The sequence below is a fragment of the Myotis myotis genome, unplaced genomic scaffold (genome assembly GCF_014108235.1).
Source record: "Myotis myotis isolate mMyoMyo1 unplaced genomic scaffold, mMyoMyo1.p scaffold_m19_p_6, whole genome shotgun sequence".
Taxonomy (NCBI): Eukaryota; Metazoa; Chordata; class Mammalia; order Chiroptera; family Vespertilionidae; genus Myotis; species Myotis myotis.
The window spans coordinates 4499481-4515617 of NW_023416368.1; the positions used below are offsets into that span (position 1 = coordinate 4499481).

The 16137-nt window shown below is 50.6% G+C and overlaps 1 protein-coding gene across 1 annotated transcript in view; it reads right to left on the reverse strand.

The window, feature by feature from the left end:
- The window catches only part of NSG2 (neuronal vesicle trafficking associated 2), a 32886-nt gene extending 23361 nt beyond the window's left edge, over nucleotides 1-9525 (reverse strand). The window contains exons 1-2 of the mRNA XM_036315107.1: nucleotides 9324-9525; nucleotides 8337-8487 (exon numbers count right to left, since the gene is read on the reverse strand). Of these exons, the coding sequence (XP_036171000.1) occupies nucleotides 8337-8465 (129 nt within the window). The 5' untranslated portion in view covers nucleotides 8466-8487; nucleotides 9324-9525. The remainder of the gene's footprint in view (nucleotides 1-8336; nucleotides 8488-9323) is intronic.
- Nucleotides 9526-16137: the final 6612 nt, after the last annotated feature.

Genomic DNA, 16137 nt, shown 5'->3' on the forward strand with positions numbered 1-16137 from the left:
TTCTGCCAACAACCTGAACAGGCTTGGAGAGGCTCCAGGTGCCAGGTAAGAATGCAGCCCACCTGACACCTTGGTTTCAGACCCAAGAGACCCTGAGCAGAGAACCCAGCGTCGGTGCCTGGACTTCTGACCTACAGAAACTGTGAGATAATACATTTGTGTTGTTTCAGGCCACTTAATTTTTGGTATTTTGTTACACAGCAATAGAAAATGAATACAGGCCCTAGCTGGTTTGGCTCAGTGGATAGAGTGTGTCAGACTGGGGACTGAAGGGTCCTGGGTTCGGTTCCGGTCAAGGGCACATGCCTGGGTTGTGAGCTCGATCCCTAGTGGGGGATGTGCAGGAGGCAGCCAATCAGTGATTCCCTGTCATCATTGATGTTTCTCTCTCTCTCCCCTTCTCCCTTCCTCTCTGAAATCAATAAAAATATATTTTAAAAAATAAAATGAATACAGTTTCCCACGTTGCCAATTCCATCTCAGTGATCGCCTGGCTTGATCCCTTCCTTCCTAGATCCTTAGCCAGCAGACAGGCCAAGTGCCGGCACATCACAGCAGACGCTACCAAGCATCTGTGTCCTAGTCCTTCCCTCTTCCTCTCTTAGAAACATCTGTCCCAAAGCTTCTCAACAAGCTCAAAACCGTTTTCATTGTTCCACCTAAGCTTAAAAGGCCCAATGCTGTAGCCGACATGTTGAAACAGGAGACAGAACTAAAAATATACTACTATTGGAATGAGACAATGAATAATCACTACAGGCAGTATCGTTCTAATTGTCATAATAAACATTTGTGGTTGCTTCTCCAGCACCATTTCTATCTTCAATCAAAAGCTCCTCCCAGCCCAGCTGGTGTGGCTCAGTGGCTGAGTGCTGACCTATGAACCAAGAGGTCACTGACTCAATTCCCATCAGGGCACATGCCCCGGTTGCAGGCTCAATCCACAGTCAGGGGCGCGCAGGAGGCAGCCGATCGATGTCTCTCCCTCTCTCCTCTTAGTGCTCACACTCCATCTCTTCCAAGTCCGCCTGCACCCTCATAGGTCTCACTGCACAGCACCCCAGGGCCTCACCCAGCACTCAGATGACCCACCGGACATCGGCCCTTGGATCGGCTCAATGCCCCTCGACATTTTCTTCCCCAGGTCATCCCCAGCTCAGGAAGTAGCAGCATTAGCCACACCATCATGTATGTCAAAACATATCCAGGAGTCTCCCATGACCCTTGCCTTCCCTTCATCCCAAATCCATTCCATCGCCAGCTCCTGCTTCCTCAGAGATGTCTCCCAAGTCGACCTATTTATGCAGTCACACCTCTGCCACCCTGTTCAGAGCGTCATCATCCCTCCAGGAACGTTGGCCCTGCCAGCTCCCTCATTTCCCTTCCTGCCTCCCCAAACCCAGGGACATGAGCTTTCAACGCCGAGTGGGCAGCACGCAGCAGCACACACTCAGAGACTGGAGGCGGCGCCCGGGAAACTACAAGCAGGTGGTTCCGAGTGGCCAGAGCCCCGGGCAGGCGTGTGAGGGCGGCAGAGCTCAGGACGGCGGGCCAAGCCCTGGAGCTGAACTGGAGGGCGGTGAGGAGCTGAGGGGTGCAGAGCAGGGAAGGGCTGTAGATGTGCATCCAGGGAGAGGAGCGAACACCGGGGAGATGAGGAAGCAGGCAAGTCCAGCCCAATGAAGGTACCAGAACCCACCGCTGCGAGGCGTGGCCTGCGGCTCGCTGCGCGGTTCTCAGGGAGAAGAGCAGAAACCCCCTTCTGTCGAAGAGATGCGGTAACACCCACTTTTTTTTAATGCCAAGAAGGGAAAGCATTGAAATGCTAGCCAGTCATTATTAATTGGACCTTGGAGGAATCAGCTTGCATAAGCAGAGAAAGAGAAGAGGAAACGCAATGTGCGAAGAAAGGCTCTATTCTCAGCAGTGGGAAAAAATGGAGCAAAACAGAGCCCCGAGCTCCTTGAATAATAACAGGAATGGGGCAAAAGTGGAGAGAGCGCAGGAGAAATTCTCTCTACTCGCCTTAGTACTCAAAGGGGTGGTTTTAGAGATATTTGGAAAAAATGAACCTCCAGATTTTCCAAATATCATTGTGGGTCTGGGCAAAGAAATAAATGTGTTTCCTTCTCCTATTTCTGTATCAGTCCCCTTGTCCCGTGGGCGGCGGGCACGGAGAACATCATTTACCATCATGGTGAAGGGACGGCATTGTGAAAACCGGATAAATTATTCATCCCGGGAGGACCCTCATCTGGATGGACCCCCTCCGCTGGCCAGGCCACATAATACATGGCGGTTCAGATGGCGCAAAGTACAGATCATAAAAATTTAAATACTGCTTCCCGGGATTATCAATAATGAAGAGGGTCCCACGTGGCGAGCCCCGGATTGGCAGGAGCATAAATAAAAGTGCAGAAGAGCTAACAAGGAGCAGGGCTGTATTTTCATGAGCTGAACGTGCACGGCCAAAAACAGACGGAGCGGCACCTCCGGCCACCGCTGCGGCAGGAAGAGAATTTCAGAGCCGGGCAGACAAAGGCCGGGGCTGAGCACCTACTCTGTGCCAGGCACGCCGAGGGCCCGGCTCATTCTCCTGACTCACCCTGCGGCATTTTCTCCGACCCTCGCATCTCTCCTTTAAAATCATTATTATTCCCTAGCCAGTCTGGCTCAGTGGATAGAGCGTCGGCCTGTGGACCAAAGGGTCCCGGGTTCGATTCCGGTCAAGAGTACGTACCTCGGTTACAGGCTCCTTCCCGGCCTGGGCCCTGGTCAGGGCTCGTGCAGGAGGCAACCAATGGATGTGTTTCTCTCACATCCATGTTTCTCTCTGCCTCTCCCTCTCTCTCCCACTCTCCCTAAAAATCAATGGGAAAATATCCTCGGGTGAGGATCAAATAAATAAATAAAATCGTATTAGTCCCATTTTTCACGAGGAATTCAACCTCAGGGCGCTCAGTCACTCGCCTCCGATCGGGGTCTGCTCCTCCGACCAGGAGTTATCCTGCTCTTTCCTGTCAGGTTTTTTTTTTTTTTTTTTTTTTTTTTTTAAATATATTTTATTGATTTTTTACAGAGAGGAAGGGAGAGGGATAGAGAGTTAGAAACATCGATGAGAGAGAAACATCGATCAGCCGCCTCCTGCACATCCCCCACTGGGGATGTGCCCGCAACCCAGGCACATGCCCCTGACCGGAATCGAACCCGGGACCCTTCAGTCCGCAGGCCGACGCTCTATCCACTGAGCCAAACCGGTTTTGGCTCCTGTCAGGTTTTTAAAGGGGTCGCCCGCTCTGTGCCGGTCACGGCCCAGACCGTCTCCTCCTCGATGGCTTTTGAAACTGTTATAAATTGTAAGAATCCCCTGAATGGGCCCCTCCATACTGTACTCTACGAAGTCGCTTTAACTGAGCACCGTGTCTGGGCGTTGGCCCACGCAAACCTGCCTCATTTTCGAGTTGATTTAACCCGTTCCCTCTCATGGAACATTCCCGTTGTTCCCAATGTTTAAAATACATAAAGGCCTTTGCATACTTGCAAAACTATACCCATGGGGCCACTGCCTGCCAGTGGGAAGCGTATCGTTTTATAAACAATGTCAAACAGCCCCTGAGAGCAGTGCAGCCGGTTACGTAACCAACAAGGGAGTCTGGGACCTGCTCCCGCCAGCGTTAGCAACACCAGCAGCAGCGATCGTTTTTGCCATCTGATAGGTAAAAAGTTATATTTTGTTGAAAATTATGTTTTTAAGTTATAAGGATTTTTAAAGATGCTCAGTGGTCATTTTATATCTGTGTGATAGAATCGTCTAGTCAGAGCCTTTCCCCCAATGCATGGTGGTTTACAATCCATTTCTTAAGGGTCTTTGAAGAGCAGAACAGGGGCCCTGTGAGCTGGAAGCGGCAGAGACGGGCATTTCTGTTGCCCTCAGGGGGGGTGAGGGGTGGAGGGGGGCGGGGGAGGCGAGGGGAGGGGGGCTGATGGTTCTCTGATCTTGTGTCTCAGGCAGAGGAAAGCAGCCTCTGGGGAAGCCACAGGAGACCCAAGGAAGGACGCAGGACTCAGTAACAAGGGTGGTATCTCGTTTGCGCCCCCTTCCCGTCCACATGTCCTGCCCCTGAACCCCGACCCTTGAAACCCCACCCCTCTCAGCTCATGTCACCTTTACAGCTGGTTTCCAAGCTGTCCACTGGGAGGCATGTTCTCAGCCCAGTGAGGAAAGGAAACGGCACCAGTGAGCACCCCTATGACACTTCTCAGACCTTTGCACGGCTTTCCCTCGCAGCAACCCCATTAGGTAGGTGTTGTGCTCACTTTCCAGTTGGGAAAAACCCCCAAAGCCCAGAGATGCTAAGCTATGTGCCTAAAGCCACACAGCGAGTAAGTAGCTTAGCTGGGGTTTGGACCCAGGTCTCTAGGACTACAGAGCGCTCGTGGTCTGCCACGCACAAGACGGAGTGTGCCAATCGATTGTGTGCCAAGCGCCAATAATCGATCTCGAAATGTCTGCACTCCTTCCCCACGAGCAGGTGAGCCAGGATGTGGAAAGACTTGGAAATCAGCGGGAAGGAGGAGCGCTTGCCCAGAGCCTGGCAGCGGGCTTGCCAAGTGCACGACTCGCCTGGGGCTTTGCCAAGCGGGGCTGGGCTGTCTGGGCTGCTTTCCGCCGCCCTGCCCGCTCTCGCTCCCAGCACACCTGTGTGCTGACTGGCCACGCTGGTTCCTTGTGGCGCGTCACCTCTCTGAGTCTGTTTCTGCATCTGTGAAATGAGGGAAATGGTGTGACCTCAAAGAGGGTTTGTGGGGACATCTGGGTTACTGTGGTCATTTAGATAAACCAAAGGCAGGTCCTGAAATTGATGTTCCGGCTCTCGGGCGCCCAGAGCCTGGAGAAAGCCACCCCACTGCTCAAGTTCTCGCCTGGTCCCTCGCCTGCCCACTGGAGGAATTATGCTCAGCTTTCAGCCCAAGGCCCAGGGGGCCTCATTCAGCCAGCACTGCACGCTGCACGCTGCGGGCCAGGACTGGGGCTACAGGGAACAGGGACAGCCAGGGCCCTTGGGCTCTGGGCAAGTCTCCGTGCCAACCCAGGACCAAGTCTGCATAAATCCACCCACCTCCCCATTCCACCACCACCGCCAGTGCCCACCACCACCTTCCCCCTCATGCACAGGGCAGCGGCCTCCGGCTGACCTCTGCCCGCCCCCCGGCCGCCCCCCGCCGCCTCCCTCCCTCCCTGGTCCTGGTGCTGCAGGACACCCAGTGCCTCCTTTCTGGGAAGTGGGTCTGGTGCCTCCAGGAGGGCGGTTCGGAAGGAGAGAGGGAGACAGACCAGAGGACCAAGCCGAGTCCCGTCCCTCCCGTGGCCCGCAGCAGCCAGGGGAATCTTCCTCAGATGGAAGTCCGAGCCACTACTCTCCTGCCTTAACCCCTTTAGAAGTCCCATGGGCCCCCAGGAGCCGGCGCCCACCTCGCCTCACCTCCAAAAAGAAAACTGTGATGGAACATGGGGTCCACTAGGCTTCTTCCGGACCCCATTCCGGCTTCACACGCGCCCCCTGCCTAGGACCTCACCACAGAGCTGACTCCTCTGCCGCCCTGAGCCCTGGGAGGGCGGGTCCCAATGTCGTCAGCCCCACGTTACACACGGGGAGGCCGGGCACTTTAGGACGCTGCTCAGCTCGGCCCAGGCGACTAATAAAAGGGGGAGCAGCCTGTGCTGGTCAGGAAGCATTTGGGGGACCCTTCTGGCTTCTGGAGTGCAATCACTTTGCAGACAAGTGTCCCGATGTCAGGGAAAGAGCTTGCTTGCTCCTCTGAAGGTGATGAAATCTGAATCCTAGCACAGAAAGCTGTGGCCTCCATTCCCACGCAGGGGAGAGCACAGAGGCCTGCGCGAGGAGACGCACTCTCACGGGCCGCACTGTGGGTCGGCTGCTGAGCTCACGCTCCAGCCCACGTCTGCAAGTGCCCGGGCCAGCCGGCTCCTGCTTCCTGCCAAGGTGGAAGCTTCTAGAACAACAGTGCCTGGGTTCTAGGTTCTCCAGACATTGCCGGGATGCTTACCAGCTATGTGCGTTAGGAAGTTATTTGACCGCTTGGTGCCTGAGCGCCATGATCTTTAAATACTGGGTTAAAGTAGCAACTTCTTTGTGGGGTCCTTTTAACTATTAAAAAGGTGAAAGAAAATTGTGCGTGTGTGTACGTGTGGCTCAGACAGCATCCAGCGTTTGGGAGGCACTTGACAATGGCCATTACTATTCTCTTACGGTTTTGTACCAGCACTTTACATTCGAGGCCACTTCTGACTGTGTTCTGACCATTGAGAGGCAGGTGTGAGCGTCCCCATTTTACAGAGGAGAAGACTGAGGCCCCCTCGGAAGACCTCGTCATGAACGCCAGGAGTCCGGGATGTGCCTGTGGGAGGTGTTCCTTTAGGGACCTGCTCTCGGGTGCACTGGCTGCCCTTCCCGTGCAGGCCCACAATGCACTTCTCCTCCAGGCTTTGGGCAGAGTTTGGGTCCGTCCGGACTGGGCGTTCAGGGGTGAATGGGCCTGTCTCCTCCTCAAGGAGAGAAGCCCTTGGAGGCGGGAGGATGGGGCGGGTGAGGCAGAAAAGGGGGGCAGAGGCCACATAGCTCTGGATGACTTGCAGGTGTGTGTCGGGGGGGAGGGGGGTGGCCACACCACAGTCCCTTCTCCTTGCAGATCTGAGGCTGTGGCTGTGGGCTGCAGGGTAAAGGTTTTTCCTGAAGCCTCACAAAACCTCAGGAGAACATCGCCCCTTTTCTCCAACTGTAATTATTCCTGGGCTCAAAGTCCAGCATCGCCATACTCCTTCTCTGAGCTGGTAACTAACCAGACTTCCCTGATCCTCACCTTCTTACCCATACATGTGAGTGCGTAACCCTGACTCCCCGGGGGAGTGTGCCTCCAGATCAGTGGTGCTCAACTTTGGCTGCACACAGGGTCACCTGGGAAGATGGAATGAACTCTGATGCCCGGGTCTAACCCCAGAGCTTCTCAGTCCATTGTCCGGGGCGTGGCCTAGATTTCAGGATGCGCCAAAGCTCCCAGGTGATCCTACTCTGCAGCCAAACACTGGGCGCCTCTGCTATCCCTGTGCCAGGCGCCCAGTCAACACTGTCCCCACTCCACGTCCGGTGAATTCCATTTGTAAAGGCTGTGTCCCTTTCTCAGTTCGGCTCTGACACCCCCACGCACATTGTCACTTTCAAAACGGATGACTCAACCCCCGCCACGGGCCAGGCCTGCATGGAGCTCTGCTCCTCTGTTCACTGGAGAGAGCCAATTGGTTAAGACACACAATGCCTCCCGGAGACGCCAACGAGGCAATCAAACAGACGGAATGATCCATTGTTCACTCTTCAGCCAGGGAACTCCATCATTTGCCTCCAAATCCATCTCGTCCAGTGTGCAAAAGCTCTCCCGATAAAACCCCAGGTGCTCCTGGATGGTTCTTAAACAGTAATGTTTCTCCCACCTGTGCCCATGGTATACCTCCCCCCTCATGCCACACACACACACACACACACACACCTGTGTATAAATGCCCACCTCCATCCCTCATGGACTGCGCCCATGTCAGGAGATGTGCCCTCACAAGCACTCATTTCCAGCCACGCCTCCCCCGAAGACTCTGCAGCAGGCGTGCTGCTTCCCAGAGCCCTCCCTGCTCTGCACATGCGTGCCCCTCGCCTTAAATGCCCTTCCCTCCCATGGGCTACCTGGAAGGTTTGTACTCACCTTTAAAAGCCAAATTCAAATGTCCTCTGCAGCTTACCTCACCTGCCCCCCCCTCCTCCCCCTCCCCCCCAGGATTGCGTTGTCTCCACCTGGGCTCCCACCGTCTGCACTGCTTGGCAAGAGCCTTTACCGTGCTGCACACATTGGTAGGGATTTTGTAGCCTGTCTTTCCATAAACCAGTTCCCAGCACAGGGACAGGCCCTTCACATGTGCTAACTAAATGCTGGTTGGACCACATCCGATTCTCTGTCCCCAAATCTGCAGCAGTCAATTTCTGAAACATCTCCCCAAAATAATCTCGGCCACCTTTTAGAAGCTGATTATCAGTGTTCATCTGCCAGGATCAACCCTTAAAAAGGAAGACATGTGAACCAAACAAATGAAGGCACACTCACCACAGATCTGAAAGCACACAGGTGACGTCATGCCTTTGGGAGGAATGACTATATTGGACAAGAAAGGGGCCGTGTTTGGCTGACGCAGAAGGAAAGGGTCTGGGTGGGATGTTTTGCCGCTTTATTTCCTGAGCCGGGAGGAGGGGCTGGCAGAGAAGGGACGGCCCTACCTTTTCGGGAGCGGGCAGCTGCAGGTGATTCACCTCCAGGGGGGTGATGAGAGGGACGGTCTGGAAGCCATCCTCCACCGAGGGCGGCTTGGCGCCCTTCTCGCCCGGGGTCCCGTTCAGCTTCACCATCCTTGTGCCTTTCTTCCCGGACCTAGGCGAGCAGTGGGATTCTGGTTACGGTGGGCGGCGAGGCAGGGAGAGGAATAGCGCTGTTCTCAGCAGCCCACCGGGCGGCTTTCAATGGAGAGAGCAGGCATTGATCTCCCGCTAGATTTCCTTACACAATTCCCAGGACAACTTCTTTAATCATCAAAATACGCCATCTGCCCCCAGGGCTCGACAGCCCTCAAATTTGCGAACATCCCAGGTGCACACACACAAAACATATACAAGCTTAAGAGTGTATCCCAGACGCCAGAGCGAAGGCAGGCGTCGGATCTAGGGAGAAGCTTACAGTGCACAATTAAATCCTGTTATTCCGGGCCACCCTGCAGCATGGCAAATTTCTCCCTATGCCCTGGCTGCTTTTTATTCTACTGGCTTTTCTTCAGCAATCTCCCTGCAGCACAACACATATCTTCACTGTCTCTGTGGGGAGTGGGCCCTTTTATGTAACGTGTATCTTGTACAGAAGATACAAGTCCCTAAAACAAAACAAAAAAGGAACCGGTTTGAACCTGACCCTGTTATTCAGCCACGAACGCCTCCATTTCCTCAATAGCAAAGGGCCATTTTTTATTTTATTTTTTGCTCCCACGGAAAGTTAGCAAGCCCGGTATTGCAAGATTGCCAACGAGATCAACACATCGCATGTATTCCTCTCCGGCTCCCACCCCACCCCCAGAAGCCCAGCACAACTGAACGTCTCCTGTCAATCCCGCCGGTGGAACACCATGAGACAAAATAGGGTTGTTGCGGGGGTGAAGGGATGGCGGAGGGGTGGAGGGTGTTGGGGAGTGGTTAGAGCAAAAACAAATGCCTACTTACTGTGCTGCACTCTTGGGGGTCCGAGCAGATTCAAGCCAATTTGGAGAGCAGGAGCACGGCCAAGAGTCCTCCCTCCTCGGCCGGGCTCGTGGTGCTGAAAGGACAGCGCCTTGCGCGTGTCTGGATCCGGGAGCTTCTGCGAGCAGGCGCCGCCAGGAGCGAGGGGATGAGCTGCTGGCAGCCGCCTGCCTGCGCGCTCGCTCGCTCGCCCCCTCCCACCGGGGACCGGGCTCCCACACCATCTGTCATCTGGCACCACCTGCTGTTTCTCATGCATGGCCACAACCAGCGCGGGACAAAATGGTTTCGAGAAAGTGGCAGGGATTCTGGTCACACACGCACATAAAATGTAATACACCCCGTAATAGGCCATCCCCGCGCCTGTAGGAAAACTGGAAAAGCACATTTATTGGGAAAAGCACGGCCGCTGAAGATCTCCCAGAACCATGCTGTGAGGCACAGGGGCTCAGGCCCTGCCCTGCTCGCCCTGCCTGCGGGAAGGGGGGGGGGGTATTTATCACCTCCCATGCAGAGGGTGGGCAGCGCTCCAGGCTCTTTGGGACCACGTCCCTCATTTGCACAATGTAGTGCCTGCAGGAGGGGCTGGTGGGAGGTGTGAAGGCGACAACGTGGGAAAAGCATTTAGCTCGGGGAAAGCAGTGCGCAACATAAACTGCTGTCCTCACAATGCGCCCTGAGCACACGGGTCACATAAGGTCACAAAACACCGGGAACTGGGATTTGAGCCCTGATCCCAGGCCACACGCAGAAGTGGACAAAGGCATTTCTTGGAAGAAAGCAAGGGAGCATTTCCCAAAGTGGACAGGAGTGCCGAGTAGTCCCAACAACAGATACCTGTCACCACAACACCGTGCCCACAGTTCAAAGTTCACGGGCTTTACTCTTGACCTAATAATACGCCCTTAAAGGAAGTGCATGGCCCAGACTGGATGAAACAGACACACTTGTTCTTCTGAGCCTCATCTGATAATCCTAGGAGGCTTTCACCATCAGTTACTTACAAAGAATTTTTTTAAATCTGTGTTTTTAGCATAAAATTAGATGCATTGTTTTCACTTGAAAATTTTAATTGCTATTTATTGTTTCTATGAATTTGTAACCAGTTTCCTGAATAATTTTGAGTGTAGTGTGGGACTTAAAGATACAGTCTTTGGAGCCAGACTGTCTGGGATTCCCCCTTCTGCCACTTGCTAGATTTGTGACCTTGGGTAGTTTTTTAACCTCTCTGTGACCCAATTTCCACATTGTAAATTGAGGGTACTATTGGGTTGTTATAAAGATTACATGAGTTAATACAGGCAAAGTGCTTAGAACAACATCTCTAAGTGTAAAACAAATATCTACTCTTACTCAATTATTAGATAAGCATTTTAAAGAATCATCTCTTACAGCAATCATTTTTAAGTTTTCTAATTTACCAATTTATACTTAAAAAAATTATTTTCTTCTCCCTCATTTCCTGGAGTTTATCTCATTTTTCTCTTTTGAACTTCCTGAGACAAATATCTAGTTTATTGATTTGCCTTGTCCCTGTCTGGTAATGAAAGAAATTAATGCTCTTATTTTAATTTACTTCTGAAATACTTGCTTTTTCATTACAGTTCCTCAGTTATTTTATAACTAAAGATCTGCTTCTCTGACTCCAGTCATTCAGTAAAATGTTTGTTTTTCATTTTAATTTCTAAATGTTATTTTTCTCATTGCTAGTTTCTCTCTTTTAAGACTCGTTTCTAGTTTTATTGCATGTGGTCCAAGAGTGTTTTCTGTATATTCTCTGCTTTGGGGGGTGTATGGCATTTTCTTTGAGGTCTAAGATATGAATTATTTCTGTGAAAATTCTCTGAACATAAGGAAAGAAATTATATTCTATATAAATATAGTTTTTTATACATAACTATTAAAAAATCAAGTTTGTTAGTTATTTAAATCTTCTGTACACTCATTGATTTTGTTTTTACTTGCTTGACCTGTCAAGGAATTAGAAAGGGGTGTTGTTATGTGCCATTACTGTTGTGACATTTCTCCTTGTATTAAAACTATGTTATTTGGTATATTAGCCTCACAAGTTTGCATCTTTTTGTGAGCTTTGCTTTAATGAACGTAAAAGAATCTATTTGTCCATTTAGTGTTTTGTGATTTGAGTTCCTCTCTATCTAAAATACAGTTGCGAACCCTTCCTTCTGCAGATCCTATTTGTTCTTCCCAGCCTTTTAAAATCGCACTTTATTTCTTGACTAGGTCATTTGAAGGAACCTTTTTAACATGGGAATTTAAATACTTATAATTAAGTCTGACAATAAGACAATTGTCTTACATTTTGTATTATTTTTATTATTTCTTGTGATTTCCTTCATTGTTTTCTACATACACTTTCCCCCCTAGCTACTTGGGACACATACGTGGGGTGTTGTTTTTTCCCCCTTTGGTGATTTTTTAAAAAAATATATGTTTATTGATTTCAGAGAGGGAGAGGGGGAGAGAGAGAGAAACATCAATGATGAGAGGGCATCATTGATCCGCTGCCTCCTGCACGCCCCCCACTGGGGATGGAGCCCACAACCCGGGCACGTGCTCCTGACCGGAATTGAACCTGTGACCCTTCAGTCCGTAGGCCGACGCTCCATCCACGGAGCCACGCCAGCTGGGCTGGTGACTTTTTAATGTCAAAAAACATCCCTGAACCGACAGCCACCTCTCAGCCTGAAGAATAAAACAAATTCTTTTGATCTCCTCCCATGGAAAAGAGATAATTATCACATTCGTGTCCTTGTCCTGCTTCTCCTTTTCCCCATGCCCATCAGAGGCTAAGCCTGTCTTTACTTTTTCACATTTTATTCCCATTCCCTGAGACACGCCTGTCAGAACTGGAAGTGGGAGGAAAGTGAACAAATGCGAGTCTTTTTCCAAAGGACTCAGAGGAGGAGGCTGTGTGTGAAAATAATTACTTTACATACATACATGTCAGTGAGCCGGGTCTTCTGTGATCAGTGCCATCACGTCTCAGCACTAAGAGTTTTGCTTTGTCTCCATGTATAGATATATCTCCAATGAAAGAGGTGATAAAAGCACTTTAAATGCCTCATTATAAATCACGCTGTCAGTTTAAGAATGTTATCCCAAATTTAATGGTGTGGTAGAAATATAAGCCTTTTAGAAATCTGTTCTCAGACTCTCCCAGAGGCAAGCAGAAAGGGAAGCTATGCTCAGGCTCTTGCTAGGAGCTCTATATTTAAATTTCAAATAGCAGCAGTCAGAGAGCGATGAAAAGCATGAGGTTCTCTTACCACTTAAAAAGGAAATGGGTCATTGCGGACTTCGGGCTTAAAGGGGGAAGGACAATGGCGAGGCAGAGAGGCCATGGCAGAAAGGCTAGTCCCAACTTCTCCTCTGAGTAGCTGGAAGGGCTGAGGACGGGGCCTCGAAGTGAGGGAGGCAGGCCCTGTGGGTGAAACTGACATCAGCTCACACAAGCAGGATGACTTACAAAGAGCTCTTCCCACGGAAGCCTGGGGATGCACTGGGGAAGAAATAATTTGATGAGAGTTTTTGTATTTTGTCTAGAACTTTGTCTTTAAAAGGCATCCCGAGGCTCTCTTCCTGTTACATGATCCATTCAGCTGTCTCTTCAACAAAAGCTGTCCAGTCTGTGTTGTAAAATAAGTCACCATTGAGTGGAAAGTTTGGGTTGCAGAACAGGTTCCCCAAAAGCCAAAGCTGAGAGCTTGGAACGCAGGCGTTTACTAGGGAGAGCGCTCAGGATGAAGTGGGAAGGAGAGGAAGCAGACTTGGTCAGGCAGAGAACCTGAACGGCAACATAGTCCCAGCAAAGCCCTCAGCCGTCTCCCGGGTCCTCTGCAGCTAGGCTGGCCCTTTGTACTCATCCTTAACCCCGACTGGGTGCCCTTCCCCAGCAGGTTAAGACTTGGGCAAGGTGGCTGTCCTCAGCCAAGGGCAATACCCGGACAGGGGTCACAGCTCAGTGCCAGCTAACAGCAGAGGGACAAGACTTTCAGTCCTGAAGGCGATCTACCTGGGCAGCGCAGCTTCCATCGCGGGCTCTACTCCAGGCTGTCTCCACACCATACTTGACAATCACACCTCGTGACTTCAAATACCATTCAGATGCCAATAAGTCTTTTTTTTTTTTTTAATTAAATCTTTATTGTTCAGATTATTACATTTGTTCCTCTTTTTTTTCCCCCCATAACTCCCCTCCTCCCAGTTCCCGCCCCACCCTCCGCCCTCACTCCCCACCCACTGTCCTCATCCATAGGTGCACGATTTTTGTCCAGTCTCTTCCCGCATCTCCCACACCCCTTTCCCCCCCAGGAATAGTCAGTCCATTCCCTTTCTATGTCCCTGATTCTATTATAATCAACAGTTCATTCTGTTCATCAGATTATTTATTCACTTGATTCTTAGATTCACTTGTTGATAGATGCATATTTGTTGTTCATAATTTGTATCTTTACCTTTTTCTTCCTCTTCCTCTTCTTAAAGGATACCTTTCAGCATTTCATATAATCCTGGTTTGGTGGTGATGAACTCCTTTAGCTTTTCCTTATCTGTGAAGCTCTTTATCTGACCTTCAATTCTGAATGATAGCTTTGCTGGATAAAGTAATCTTGGTTGTAGGTTCTTGGTATTCATCACTTTGAATATTTCTTGCCACTCCCTTCTGGCCTGCAAAGTTTCTGTTGAGAAATCAGCTGACAGTCGTATGGGTATTCCCTTGTAGGTAACTGAGTTTCTTTCTCTTGCTGTTTTTAAGATTCTCTCTTTATCTTTTGCTCTTGGCATTTTAATTATGATGTGTCTTGGTGTGGTCCTCTTTGGATTCCTTTTGTTTGGGGTTCTCCGCGCTTCTTGGACCTGTAAGTCCATTTCTTTCACCAGGTGGGGGAAGTTTTCTGTCATTATTTCTTCAAATAGGTTTTCAATATCTTGCTCTCTCTCATCTTCTGGCACCCCTATAATTCTGATGTTGGTACGCTTGAAGCTGTCCCAGAGGCTCCTTACACTATGCTCGCATTTTTGGATTCTTTTTTCATTTTGCTTTTCCGGTTGGGTGTTTTTTGCTTCCTCGCATTTCAAATCATTGACTTGATTCTTGCACTCCTCTGGTCTGCTGTCGGGAGTCTGTATAATATTCGTTATTTCAGTCCGTGTATGCTTAATTTCTAGTTGGTTCCCCAATATAAGATCGAGGGTCTTATTAGTTTTCTTGTAGATCTCATTAAGTTTATCGGCGGCTTCTAAACAGTTCTTGAGAGACCTTAAAAGTGTGGTTCTGAACTCTATATCTTCCATTGACAATTTTGTCCTGTTTCTTTGTCTCCGCATTTTGTTATGCTTCCTTGGTGCACCCCCTAGTGGTCTTTGTGCGCAGTCTTGTAGTTAAGCCTTGATTGTTGTAGCTAATTCCAGGGAGGGTTTGACCTCCAGGCCAAGTGGCTATGAGAATCAGCTGTGTCAGCAGTGAGAGAACTTCTGTCCTCTAGGGAGGTGCTAATCTAGCCTTTGCCTGAGGCTATCCGGCAAAAGCCTCTGTGCAGGGCTTGGGCGGGGCGGGTCGCACAGGATCAACAGGGTGGGCCGGAGAGAGCAGTTATGGCGGCTCTCAGTCCTGTCCCCAGGGGCTCTGCCTCTCTGAGTCCCAGCACCCTCTGCAAACCTCGGAGAGAAAGCTGCACTCGCTCTGACCGAAGCCAGACAGTCCCACTTCTCCCGTTTGAGTCTGGGTCCCTAAAGACTCGCCTGTATCTGGAGCTCAGAGTCTGCGACTCCCTTCCGATTGAAAACGCCAACCGCGCCCTCCGCCGCCAGCCCGCTCCGCGCACTCCGCACCTCAGAATTTGACTTCAGCACTGCGCCTCCTCTGAGTGTCCGTATGCGTTTCTCTTTCCTCCTAGTTGTAGGACTTCCACTCAGCCAGCGTTCCTGTGGTTCTGGGTGATGTCCCTTCCGTTTTTTGGTTTCACTTTTGAAGTAGTTGTTCAAAGCAGCAAACTCCGGCGTTAACCTATGCCGCCATCTTGGTTCTCCCAGATGCCAATAAGTCTTAAATGTGATCTCCAGCAGAGAGATTTCTTCTGGACTTGATGGGGCAGAAACAGAATGCTGGGGACCAGCCGGAACTGTGAGAAATATTAAGCACGCTCTGTTAACCGTGATGGTTTTGTTCTGATGATTGAAGGCACATTCTAACCTGGCTGGGAGTTGTACCGGGGACCTGGGAGCTCGCCTGGAGATGCAGCCTATTGTCATGGACAGATGAACAGCTTTGTTGCAGAAACCAGAGCCTCCAGCCCTTTGAAGACCCCCAGCCTTTGCTTACCCGCAGGCCTTTGCAAATCTCCAGCCTATATTACCTGTAAACTGCCCATTTGGCATATCATTTTGCCTACTTCCCTGTGTAATCTTTGTCCTTCTACTCAATATAAGCAGCTGGCTTATGGGGGGTGGGATGGGGGAGGGGAGACAGAGGAGATTTTTGTGGGTGACCTGCTGCTCTCATATTGCCAGCAGTATTGGAATAAACACTCATACATGATTCCACTCTCTCTCTGCTTAATTGGCTCAAGTAGTGACAGGCAGGGCGTACCCCTTGATTGTCCGGTTATAGACTCAGATCCCAAAATACAACTGTTCCTTGACATCTTCATTGGATGGTTCAGAGGCACTGAGCTGAGCCTCAACGTGTCCCCAAACTGCACTCCCTGGACCTGCCCCTCCTCCTGTGGCCCCATCATCCATCCACTGCCCCCGCCAGGAAAGAGAGGGGTTCTCGACA